Source organism: Podarcis filfolensis (genome assembly GCF_964270895.1).
Source record: "Podarcis filfolensis genome assembly, chromosome: 8".
In the NCBI taxonomy this organism is placed as follows: domain Eukaryota; kingdom Metazoa; phylum Chordata; class Lepidosauria; order Squamata; family Lacertidae; genus Podarcis; species Podarcis filfolensis.
This window is the reverse complement of record NC_139611.1, coordinates 62,397,734-62,410,261: the sequence shown is the minus strand read 5'-3', so window position 1 is coordinate 62,410,261 and position 12,528 is coordinate 62,397,734. Positions and strand designations below refer to the sequence as shown.

The 12,528-nt window shown below is 43.6% G+C and overlaps 1 protein-coding gene and 1 long non-coding RNA gene across 6 annotated transcripts in view; one reads left to right on the top strand and one right to left on the bottom strand.

Annotated features, from left to right (window-relative positions):
- The window catches only part of LOC310767977, a 51,978-nt gene extending 41,772 nt beyond the window's left edge, over positions 1–10,206 (bottom strand). Inside the window, exon 1 of one of the 2 annotated variants that reach the window (XR_014551127.1) lies at positions 10,069–10,206. This is a non-coding gene — a long non-coding RNA (uncharacterized lncRNA). Of the gene's footprint in view, positions 1–8,394; positions 8,528–10,068 lie in introns of those variants that run through there. The other variant, XR_014551128.1, reaches the window with a different exon arrangement.
- MYOM3 (myomesin 3) overlaps positions 1–12,528 on the top strand; it is a 146,046-nt gene that overhangs the window by 98,440 nt on the left and 35,078 nt on the right. For 2 of the 4 annotated variants that reach the window (XM_083625441.1, XM_083625439.1), the window contains exons 1-4: positions 8,538–8,981; positions 10,403–10,560; positions 11,128–11,223; positions 11,879–11,967. In XM_083625441.1, coding sequence (XP_083481567.1) covers positions 8,550–8,981; positions 10,403–10,560; positions 11,128–11,223; positions 11,879–11,967 — 775 coding nt within the window. In that variant the 5' untranslated portion in view covers positions 8,538–8,549. Of the gene's footprint in view, positions 1–1,915; positions 2,114–6,349; positions 6,487–7,031; positions 7,107–8,537; positions 8,982–10,402; positions 10,561–11,127; positions 11,224–11,878; positions 11,968–12,528 lie in introns of those variants that run through there. The other 2 variants (XM_083625442.1, XM_083625440.1) reach the window with 2 other exon arrangements.

The following is a 12,528-nucleotide window of genomic DNA, read 5'->3' as shown; positions in this document are numbered from 1 at the left end:
TGAAGGAGTGATACAAAATGGAGAGTTCACTGGTGGACCCACCTTCTAATTACGTATTATCAGGGACTCCAGCAAACCTTTGTTTGTTTGTTTGTTTGTTTGTTTGTTTGTTTGTTTGTTTGTTTGTTTCAACCCAGGCCACCCTCCAGAATTATGAAAGGCGAAGGCTGTTCTTTTTTCTTTGTTTTCTTATAAATTTGCAGGCCTTGAAACTCTACAGCTGACACCATGTCATGGAAGGCTTAGAGTAGTGATAAGGAGTCTTTGGCCCTCCAGATGTTATGGACCACAACTCCCATCAGCCCTTCTCTTAGAATCATAAAATCATAGAGTTGGAAAAGATCCCGAAAGGGCAACCAGTCCATTCTCATGGTTGGCAATCCAGACTCCTATTAAAAAACTTCTACAGTGGTACCTCAGGTTACATACGCTTCCGGTTACAGACTCCACTAACCTAGAAATAGTGCTTCAGGTTAAGAACTTTGCTTCAGGATGAGAACAGAAATTGTGCTCCGGCGGAGCGCAGCAGCAGGAGGCCCCATTAGCTAAAGTGGTGCTTCAGGTTAAGAACAGTTTCAGGTTAAGTATGGACCTCCAGAACGAATTAAGTACTTAACCCAAGGTACCACTGTAATGAGTCCAGAACCTTCCGGGGCAGGTCCAGCCATTCGGATATTTAAAGAAGGACAACAGGAAACTCCTGACTCCCCCCAGATACAACGAGGTCCAGCACAATCTATTTATTTATTTAACAAAATGTATATGCCACCTGATTGTAGTAAAACATTGAAATCATCAATGAAAACAGTTTCAAACATTTAAAGATAAATGCCCTGTTCTCAGAGTCAGGGCGAGCCAGCCCATGAGGCGATGTGAAGCGGTCACTTCAGGCAGCAGATCTGGGCCTAAGGACTGTGCCACTCGCTGCCAGTGCCATTTCCTTGCCCCAGCTTCCACGGGAGCACCCTGCCAATGTGGCTGGTGCCCCCCACTGCCTCCTCTGCCACAGGCATGCCCCGCGAACACCATGGCCACCCTTTCTGCCACAAGTGCACTCCACTCCACCATGCCCCCATCGTGGGTGCGCCCACAGTTCTCAACTGCAAACAAGGAGGAGAAGGAGGCAGCAAAATGTTCCAGCCGGGCCCTGCTCACAGTGGTCAGCCAGGTGCCTGTGGGAATCCTGCAAGCAAGATTCCAGCACAAAAACGTTCTCCCCTCCTGCAGTTTCTAGCACCTGGTACTCAGAGGCATATTGCGTCCAATAGTCAATAAAACCCTACAGGAAGATTTAAAGGAACTATTGGAAAGACTGTTCAAGGCAGCAGAGATATGAGATGATCAGAGCCTCCCCAAACTTGAAGCATGGGAAGTCCCGACAAAAAAAAATTATAATTTAGGCAGAATATTTGGACTATTTGATATGTATTTGTATAATTTGGAGCATTAAATGTGATTTGATTGGATTGTTAAAATGGGAAACTTAATAAAAATGATTTAATTTTAAAAAGAAGTCAATAAAACCCTGCTTTGCACAAAAGCGTTGTGCAAGCAATCAGCATGAATGTTCAATAAACAGGTAATCTGGAGGAGCCCTGCGCTCTCTCCCCCCCCCCTCTCGACCCGCCTCTCTCACACACAGAGCACAAATCCACAGATTTGTTCATCGGCTTAAATTTGCGCAAATAAATCTTTCTGGGAGCCCAAACAGAAGAAATCCGTAGATTCTGGGCCTGGAAAATCAGCCTGCAGCTTTTCTTCCTTGTTCTGCTTTGACAATGGCCATGAATACTTCTGACCTAGAAAAATGATCTTGCTTTACCCGTGCAGAGAGCTGTTTGGGGATCATAAATCCTAGATAGTTCTCTCCATTGTCATTGAAATGACATGAGATAATGCTATATTTAAGGCTGCAAGGGTGGGCAGTTTACCCTTGGACACATTCTTCCCGGGACAGTCATTCTTAATGCCATGAAGCAGGGAGAAGGCATCCTTCCCTTTGTCCTTTATCTCTCTTCTTCAAGAGTAGCTCCCTTGCCAACCTGCTCTCTGATTTTTCTCTACACTGGGATAGCAAAGTCAAGATTTAGAAGATCCCCCAACTTCAGGGAAGGTACGTGATTCCTGCCGCCTGCCCCAAACTTGTATCTTGCTTTAAAGATTGCTTGTGATTCTTGTCGTATGAAAGACTAGCTGATTTTCATTGTTGCTGCTATTCTTACATTTTGTTTCACAGGAATTCTTTTGCTCGGTTTTAAATTTAATATAATTTTAATTTAGCCTGGAAGGGAAATGCGGTTCCTCCCTGCCCTGTTCTTGAACTAAAAAGAATGCTCTGCTCTTTTATTTAGCTCAGATCTCTTTGATTATTGCTATTTATCATTTCTGGCATACTTCACACATCCTATATTAAAACCACCCTGTGAAGCAGCGGGGTGTTATGGACATAGGGCAACATCACCAATCCTAGTTTTACAATCCTAGTTTGCAGATTATGTGCCAACTCTAATTTGCTGATCAGATTAAAGGGCACACTATGGTTTCCTGCAACCAGGAACTAGAAGTTCCTAGTCTTGATTGGCAAGAGAGGGCAGGAACAATGTGGATGAATGCATAAGATTACGCACCAGATTCAGCCAATGTGGTGCACTAACAAAAGCTAGGACAAGGACTCCTGCTAGAAGAATGGGGCTGTCCTCCCACTCGGCTTCCCCCACCCCAAATCTGCCCTGGATGGTGAGAACCACCAAAACAGTATGTGGGGAGGAGAAATGCTTGCGCTGATGGAAAGACCATATTAGCACGTAGTTGAATTGCACCCCAAGACTATTCACTCGCAAGATACTAAACCATAGCTGCCCAAAATAGCTGAACCACTTCTGCGGCTTCCCAGAGGCTCCAACAAGTGTCATGGACAAAGAATGTTTCCATGGGCATTCCCATCTCAAAACCCATTAAATTTCCTAACTTCACCACCTTGTCTCTGCTCACTTGCCTCCAAGGAGAGCAAACCCCCAACTTGAGTGTATAACCAAAGTATTTATCGAAAGGGAATGACTGGAGGAGAATCGAAGCAGCTACTCCACTTCAGGGTCTGCACATCTGTTCACTTGCACTCACACCCTCCAACATTTTGGGAGAGCACAGTGGGACACCTTCCTTCCCACCCATCTTCCTGCTCCTCCCCATCTGCCCAAACTCCATGCTTCTTCTCCCGCCTGATTTTTGCACTCTTTCTGGCCTCCACCTGCCTGATCTTCACGCTGCTTCTCCCCACCCCCCATCACCCGCCCATCTCTCATTGCTCCAAAACCTCAGCCAGGACCCAGTGTTCTCATTTATTTCTCAGTATGACGGTACAATATATGAACAATGGTCCACAGCAGGTAACCACCTTCAGGGTTGCTGCACCCCACCTGCCCCACCGTTCCATCTTTAATGCCTCTAACTCAACGGCAACAGCAATGTTTCAAGTGGCCACGGCTAAGGTCAGCAACACCCACCTGCTGTACGGCTAGCCAATGAAAAGAAGAGTTCACTCTGACTGAGCACCAGCTTCTGCCAGTGGCGACGCAAAAGGAGAGCGGTGGTGCTAAAGAAGATGTAGGGGGCTTGAAAAAAAATCTAATGGAGGCAAAGGTAAGAGAGCATCTTTCAGCTCTGTTTTTTTGGTGCTGTGCTCTGGTGTGAGCCAACTGACTCACACCACAGCGCAGAACCAAAAACTACACATCCAGGATTGGGATCAAGAGTCAGAAAGGCTTCTGTTAATCCAGGATGTCCTGCTTAAAACGGGACAGTTGCGTAGTATGCGCTAAGCCATTGTGTGCTTAGCATTGTGTGCCAATACGGACAAAGGAGGCATTTAAAAGAAAACTTAATGAATATGCCCTTTCTGAAATAATAGGGAAAATGAAACACAGCCATCCCTTCTCCAAATTTTCCAGTGCAGTGCTCCAGCCAAGTAATGTGTACAAAAATGTACGTACTTGGGTAAGGTGTGCATAGAAATCAGGAGCAGCACATCCCATTGCACTGCTTGTGCCACCCTGCCCTGCCCCTGCCACCCTGGGGGCTTCCATGGCTTGAGATGGTGGCCTCACCCATCCTAATGCCAGGGCAGGCCCTGATAGAAATGCATATATTGGTGAAAATAGGATGCATAAAAGATTCCGTTAGTGGGGAAATTCTTTGCAAAAATGTATTAGGAGAAATTTGCACTAAAATGCTGGTGGCTTTTCATGGCGACTTCTAAAATAAAGAATGCATACTGTTGATGAAACGTGAAGGACTGAACTTAAGACTGGGGGGAGGGGGGGAAACAAAAATGGTCAGACCCTTGGCATCCCTCTCCACACAGAATTAACCTCTCCCGTATTTATTTATTTACGGGGTGACCCTCATTACAAATCAGTGGAGCATACTGCATGTTCTCATCTCCTGAACTTCTTGTTAAATCATCTAGCAATGTACACCAGAGTACAGCAAATCCTTCAAGACGAAGGCATTTATTTATGAGTACGTCAAGAGGACTTGCTCATGAGTATATTGCTGGAGTCCCAGAAATGGCACCATCGAATGCCCTCCCACTTGGTGCCTGGCAACAGCCTCTCCCCTTCCAGCTTTTAAAATTGAAAGGGGTGTTGACTCTTTACTGATGGCTGTTTAGGGAAGTGCCTGATATGGGGCAGGGGCGGGGGTGTCTGTTGCCTGCTTCTTTGGTCTGTTTTGTTTTGGTCGGTATATAGGTGATTGCCTGTTTCGTGGGCAGCAGCAGTCTTTCTTTAGTTCAAATGAATTTTGTGGAGCCCGCAGTAGTTCCTTAGATTGCCACGTGGCCCCTAAAAATCAGGGACTCCTTGTACTATATATTTAAAGCCACATCATATCACTTTAAACCTATCTGATTTCCCCCAAAGAATTCTGGTTACTATAGTTTATTAACATAAAAACGCAAAGAACACCTAAGTGGATCAGTCCAATGGCCTATCTAGTCTAGTATCCTATTCTCACAGGTGACTCTGGGATTAATCATAACGAGACTTATGAGGAGGCCCCTGGTCTCCTCACAAAGCTATAATTCTCAGAGTGGTTTAACAGTTAATGCATACACTTTTGCTATTGCTATCTAATAACAACAGGTGTGTGTGTGTGTGTGTGTGTGTGTGTGTGTGTGTGTGTGTGTGTTTTCCCTCAGTAGCAGGAAAAGTATACCATGTGTCCACATTGTGTCCACATTGCACTCTCTTTTCGCAGAAGTCATTTTGAAGGTACCTGCAAATTTTATCCCGTAACTTTCTTTCTAGGAGGGCAAGAGACTGATGTCTTTTTTAAAATGAAAGCTCAGAGTCTGGGGAACTTGCCCAGCAGCTCCAGTGTAATCCTTCAAGAGCATTGGGTTGGTGACCTCAGTGCTAGGTGTTACAGATATCAGGTTACACACCTGGGATTCTGGACTAAAGAAGCAATGACCTCATTTTTAATAATCTAAAGTCTAAATAATGTCTTAATAAAGTCTATAATGTAATACTAAAGAATACTAATTTATTTATATCCATTTCGCAGCTGCTAAGTGTTATTTTCATCCCGAATTTAAGACAATTGTCTTTCCACTTGCTGAAGTTCTTATGCTTCCACTTGCCTGAGCTCTGTTGATGCAAGAGTGATGGGAACACATGCACAGTTAAGTCTGAGTGTTTTGTGTTCACTGCAACAGTTTAACACATGGGCTATTTTAAAACCCGTTACTTGCATTCAAGCGTAAACAGTTTATTAAAAGTATTAGCCTCAGATGTTCTAATTAAAACAGAAAATGCATCTTCCAAACAGAACTTGAGACACACAATAAAACCAACATGCCAAAGACAAAAAAAAACCTATTTAAATCCAGTGAGTTAAATGGGAGTTTCATTTTACAGATTTGGAGACTGTGTTATCTAACAAGTATTTTGAGCAATTTCTGAGATAATTCACCTGAATAATTTATCTTGGTTTTAACATATCTAGGTGGGGCTTATTGTCTGTTTGGTTGCAAGTTGCTTTGGGTTATCCTGGGCAAGAGAAAGCAAATAACTAATTAACTAACTGAATGAATGAATGAATGAATGGGTGAATTAGTGTGTGTCTTCTTCAACAGGGATGGGTAAATTCATCAATTGTCAGTTCTCTCGGTTTCTCATTTTTTTCCAAGCAAGTTCTTTACATTTTCCACATCATTTTCCATCTTCTTTTCTCATAAAATTACACCAGCATTTTAGTCTGAATTTTTCCATACATACAAATGTCTCTATGCAATTTTGCATTTTTGTCTGTTATTTTCATGAACATTTGAGGTTATTGTTTCTGACAGGAATTCCCTCCCACCCCATAAGGGTCCATCATGGAAATCCGAAGCTTTTCCCACCGCAGGGAAGAAGAGCAAAAGGAGGAGAGGCACAGAAATCTACAAATGAGCTCTAGAACAAGGAAGGCAAAGTTCAGGACCAGGTTAGCCAAGGAATGAATGAAATGACAAAACCCAGTGTTATATATATATATATATATATATATATATATATATATATATATAGTGTGTGTGTGTGTGTGTGCTCGCGCGCTTACAATGAATACCAGAATTTCAAATAATGTAAACCTTTTGTGATAAATTTTGTGAGTTTACGAAAACCAAGAGCGAAGCTTTGGAAGATTCACAAAACTCATTAGGGATTGCTAGCATTCCCGTGAGAATGCCACTACAGTTTGGATATTCAGCATATCATATGAGCGGAGTTGCCATTTGTAATGCCAGGAATCTGAATTTAAGATTGGACAAATGGGAAACTGAAATTGACAGATTCACCCATCCCTAACTGAGTATAGTGCTGTTGTATTTAGAAACAGGCTGGGGGTTTTTGGCACCTCTAGTCCATGTGAAACATTTTTGTTTTTGAACTTGTCCCGTTACATATCTCCCTTGCTGCACCTTGTAGTACTTCTTTGGTATTAATGAAATCTTTCATTTCTATCTGCTTTCTCAACCTTGGGGGCAACAGTGAAGAAGAAGAGGGCTTCACACATCTGGATTTGTCCATAGCATCTGCACTTGCATTGACATCGGAAAAATCATGGTAGGTCCAGTAGCTTTAGAGCAAACTTTTCCAAAATTCTAAAGCATAATGAGTTCAGTTAGGGTCAGTTATCTTAGTGATGGAACTGTGTACATTTGCATAAAACCTGCCTGCTGTGTGAATGTGAACTGATATCACCAGCAAACCTTTGGACGCATTAATTTTCTGGAGCCATACCTGCAAGCATAAGGAGATAGTCATGCGATGCCCTCCAGATGTGGTTCAGCTCCAAAAATCCCTGGTTATTGGCCATGCTGACTAATGTGCGTTGAGAGTCCAAATGTATCTGGAGGGTACCATATTGGCTGCCTGCCATCTAGAGCCCTGCTCATAGGTTAAGAACATAAGAAGAGCCTACTGGATCATTCCAATGGCCCATTTAGTCCAGCCTCCTGTTCTCACAGCGGCTAACCAAATGCTTGTGGGAAACTGGCAAGCAGAACATGAGCACAAGAGCCATCTCCACTCCTGTGGTTTCCAGTAACTGGTATTCAGAAGCATTACTGCCTCTGACTGTAGAGGCAGAGAGAATGAAAAAGGATAAAGATTGCTAGTTCGGGTAAAACCTGTGTGGGAATGTTCAGGGGCCCCCAAGAGGATATATTGTTTATTAATATCCTTCCTAACTTGCACTAGCAAGTGTTAGAATTCCTGCTCCATGATTACAGTCATGGGATTGTTGTCTATCACATGATGGTGTATGTTTTGACTCCACAGAGTGGGAAGTGACGGAGACAGGATGTTTGTGTTACTGTGTTCCGTGAAGTGGGACTACTGTCCTTTGTTCTTTCTCTTTGCTGAGAGAGGGAGCCATGTTACAGTGCTCTGTGTGTGTTTATATGTAAATAAAGTAGATTAGCCAAAATGCTGAGTTGCTGAGGTCTGTTACGCAAGCTGTGAAGACTCTGCGGATCCCTAAGTGTGCCAATGTCTGTTGGCATTGGTCGCTGTGATGTTCGGGCAGAATAAAGCTTTTGAAGCTCCCGGACGATCAACCAGGAGGGAGAGAACATGCCAGTCGGGCATGTGTCTCTGCCAGGGTCCTACTCGAGTGTAGGACGAGCTCCTGACAGCAAGTTCCTTTATTCAGCAGAGTGCATTCCCCTCTACACAGCAGAAAACTAGTTGAAAACTCGTGTGAGTTTCTTAAGACAATACGTGATTCAATCTGGCTTCTCCAGATTGAAATGTGTTCTAATATTTTCCTGGTAAGACCCCTTGAATCTCTCCTAAAACAATAAAGACGCCACAGTCTTATTCATAAGCAGTAAAAAGAAAGTTTACTCACGATCAGGCAGAGCACAGTGTGATCCCTGAAGGCAGGCTTTAGGCTTAAAGTTACAAACGTATAAAAGAGGTGTACCCCATAAGGGAGATGACCTGAGGGACTGCTTGGCTGGCAGCCAGCAGTTCATTCCAGGAAGTTCACAGGACGAAAGGAAGATGGAAGAGGAGAGAGTGGCAGCATGCCTTGTCCTTTTACCAGGTCTGGAAAGGTCACACCCACCCACTAGTCACATGCAAGGAAGGATGCTCCAGGCCAGGAGGAACAGGAAGTTTCGCCTGGCTGGACCAAACATTCCTTTGCATGTCCACTCTAGGAAAACAAGGAATGTTGTACTTGACTGCTCTCAGTGGATTACATCCCAAAACCTGAACCCTGCGAGAGGACATGGAAAGCTGGGTGCTATATATTTTATACTTTCTGTCCCCAGGGAAACAAAAATGAGGCAGAAGACTACTGTTTTGGAGCTAGAGAAAAGAGGACAGAAGAGAGTTCGTTTTGGGAACGAAATGGAGAAACTGGAGAAAACGGTCATTTGGAACTGCCGGGCCTTGCGTGTGAGAGCTGACAAAAAGGCCCTGCGGAGGAAGGTAAGGGGAGGAGCAGCTTAAAGTGGGTTGTTTGAGAGTCAAGAGCCAGCAGCATCCACAGAGGCAAAGTTCATTGGACGGATACAAACTTTCAGTGAAACTGCTGCGTAGCATTTCAGCTCACATCTATCCACCAGCTTGGGGCCAGTCTGGAAGCTTGCAGATTGTATTATGAAGATCAGCCTCAAGGCTGCAGCTTTGCGGAGGAGGACTGTCTGGCTCTGCGCATGTGTGGATACTTTTCCATTGCTTTCCGGCAGTGATTTCTGCCAGAGCAACAGATTAAAGTTATGCATGTTAGATGGGATAAGAAAGGGTCAGCGCTGCGTGGTTTGCGAAAAGAGAGCCTGACTGTTGTATGTAGATACTCTGTTGTTATAGCAAGTGGGTTAACAACCAGCAGGTAAAATAACCAAGCCAGTAAGGAATCTCAGTGTTCATTGACACCTCCTGGTTAGTTCTGAGTCCTGAAGCCCCTTCAGCCCCATATGCACTATACATTTAAAGCAGTTTCATCTCAATCTAAACAGTCATGGCTTCCCCCAAAGAATATTGGGAACTGTAGTTTAAGGGTGCGGAGAGTTGTTAGGGGACCACCATTACCCCACACAGAGCCCCCAGAGAAGGTGGGTTTACTGTTAAACCATTCTAACCATTGTAGCTCTGTGAAACAGTACATTATAAGATAAAGGAACGTGTTAGATTTCCAAAATTGTGGACATGCGACTTCCATACAGTGGCCACTTATATATCTCCAGAAAGGAGGGGGCTGCTCTCCACTAACATTTACTTGGAATAGATCCACTGAAATTAATGGACCCAAGTTAGCAATGACCATTAATTTCAATAGGTCAACTCTGAGTAGAAGTTAGTGGATCCAACCCAGGAGGACACATATCTGCATATACAGATTTATATGTATAGATACAAATTTCTATGATATAAATAGAAATACTGTGACAGGTAAACTGCATGTCAGACAACTTCCTGTAAATCATTTGTTTATATCCCACACTTTTCAGTGGATAAACCTTTCCTAGCTACAAAGGTATATATTTGGATTTAGTGCACCGAGGCGGCATCTTACCTGCACAAACTTAAAATTAACAGTATGCTCCTGAATCCCTCCCATGAAAGGCTGACAAACTTAAGCTTCCTGGGAGAGCTGTTCCATGAGATACCTTCACAGGCTTGACGCTCTGTCTGAAACCTTTGAGAGCTGCTGCCAGCCAGTGTACACAATACTGAGCTAGGTGGTCTAATAGTCTGACTCCTTTTAAGGCAGCTTCCAGAAAGGGCCTGCCTGATTATTCTGTAGCAGAAAACAGAAGGGTGTTAAGAGTTGCCTGCCCAATTCCTGCAAGTGTATTTATAGAACACTAAGATAAAAGTTTTAAAGCAGTTTGTGGTCCTTGTCCTAGGCTGAAGCAAAGGCACAGTTGGAAAAGGAGGTCATGGAGCTGCTTTCTTGCCGGCCGCCCATGTTCTGGATCCCTCTCCGGGCTCACGCCGTCTGGGAAAGAATGAGCGTCAAACTGGAATGTACAGTTCTGGCCTCTCCTCTGCCAGAGGTGACTTGGTGAGTGGGCAGTGATGGAAGAATTTGATTTCAAGAACCCTCTGCAATTAGGGTGGCGGGTGGGAAATTTGATTCAGTCTGCCTTTAAAGGTGACCCTGCTAAAACCACCCTTTTTGAAGCAATATGCAAAGGGAAACACCATCATTCTTTTGACATTCACACTTCTCTGAAACTTGAAATGAAGTTCTCCACCCAAGTAAAGTGTATGAAGATGTATCTGCTTGGTTAAAATGTGCACACAAATGCATTTATTAGTGAAAATGACACAAAATGCATTATATTAGGAGAGATGGCTTGCAAAAAAAATAGTTTATTTTTAAAAACTGCAAACAGAAATATGCTTCTTAGGGGAAATTGGCACTAAAATGCTGACAAATTATCATGAGGACTTCTTTCCATTTCTTAAAAAACCACAAAATGTCGGGGAAACATGGAGCACGGAATTTAAAATTGGCAAAACGAGAAACTTAGATAACCAATATTTATAGATTCATCCATCCCTACCTGAAATCTGGCCTTGCTGCTTATTTTCATGTCTCTGTGTTTGTTTATTTGCACCTGACTAGGTATAAAAATGGAGTTCGGATTGACCCTCGTCTGGCTCCAGCGGGGAAATATAAGATGAAGAATGAGTTTGGAATGCTGACTTTGGACATCAGCAGGTAACAGACTTGCATGAAAGCAAGGAAAAGCCAGATTGTGATTTACCTTTATTGAAACATCAGGTGCCATTTCTCCTCTGAGCTGTCTGCAGAATGTCTTAATAGTCCAACCACAGGTATTAAAAATAAGCACTCACTTGTGTATTAGGAATCGGGGCTTCCGAACTGAAAGCCGTGGGGCACCCCAACACTTTCAAGAGACTGCGACCCTCCCAACCTCTTTGTCTATCCCTTGGTATTCTCCCTAGGCCACGCCCCATCCCAAGCCCCGCCCCATCCCTCGCCCTCCTCTTCACCCTACACAAGTGCCTTTGCCTAGCTGGAATGGGTCCCTGAAGTACAATGATGGCTATTTTTTCCTGGTTGAAGGTTGAAGGTGTGTGTGTATAGGTACACCTTTCACTTTTGTGCAGCTAGAATACAGCCTAGTCTGCAAAGTTAAGAATCCTGTCAATTGCTCCACCCACCTTTGCCTCTGGCCCCAACCACCACTTGAATGTGGCCCCCAGAAGGTTCCCCGCAAGAGATTGTGGCCCTCTGGCTGAAAAAGGCATCCCATTCCTGCCCATGGACTCTGGTCTGGCTCTCGTTGCTGTTGAGGCCTCCTGGGACCCCCTCAGGGCCAGGTGCTTTTAGCTTCCTCTCTTTCTTTCAGGTGCTCCTTGGACGATTCTGCCGAATACAGTGTAGAAGTGAAAAACGCTTATGGCGAAGCCTACTCATTTGCCACGGTGCTCGTCAGGAGTAAGTGGACGTGCGCAAGGGGGAAGTGATTTTCTTTTCTCTCTAAAATGCTTTAGGACTCTCTCAGGAACCTTCCTTGCAACTTCCTCATTGCAAAATGTTTGGGGTTTGCACATTATGTTTGTTTCTCATTTGCGAGAAGATAATCTTTTAGCCTGGTAAAAGCTGTACTTTAGGACTTCCTGCTTATTGAGATTAGGCAGGTGGCCATGCTGTATCGTTTTAGACTCCTGTGGGAAAACCTGTTTATTTCAGCAACCCTACCTAGGCAACATAATTGAATTATGCATATTTGTTTTTAAAAGTTTTACTGGTTTCATATGTTCTATGTTTCATAGAAATTTTTATTTTGACCTTGTTTTATTGATAACTTAGTTTTTGTTCTAAATTCTTCCACTTAGAAGCCACCTTGGCAAGTAAGCAGTATATAAATTAATAAACCATCATCATAATGATAAAACAAAATTTTCGTTCAGGAGGCTGAAGAAGTTCCTTGCAGTAAAAATGGAAATGGAAGACTTTCCATGTGATGCAAAATTACCTTAATCTGCTGTTATAGCA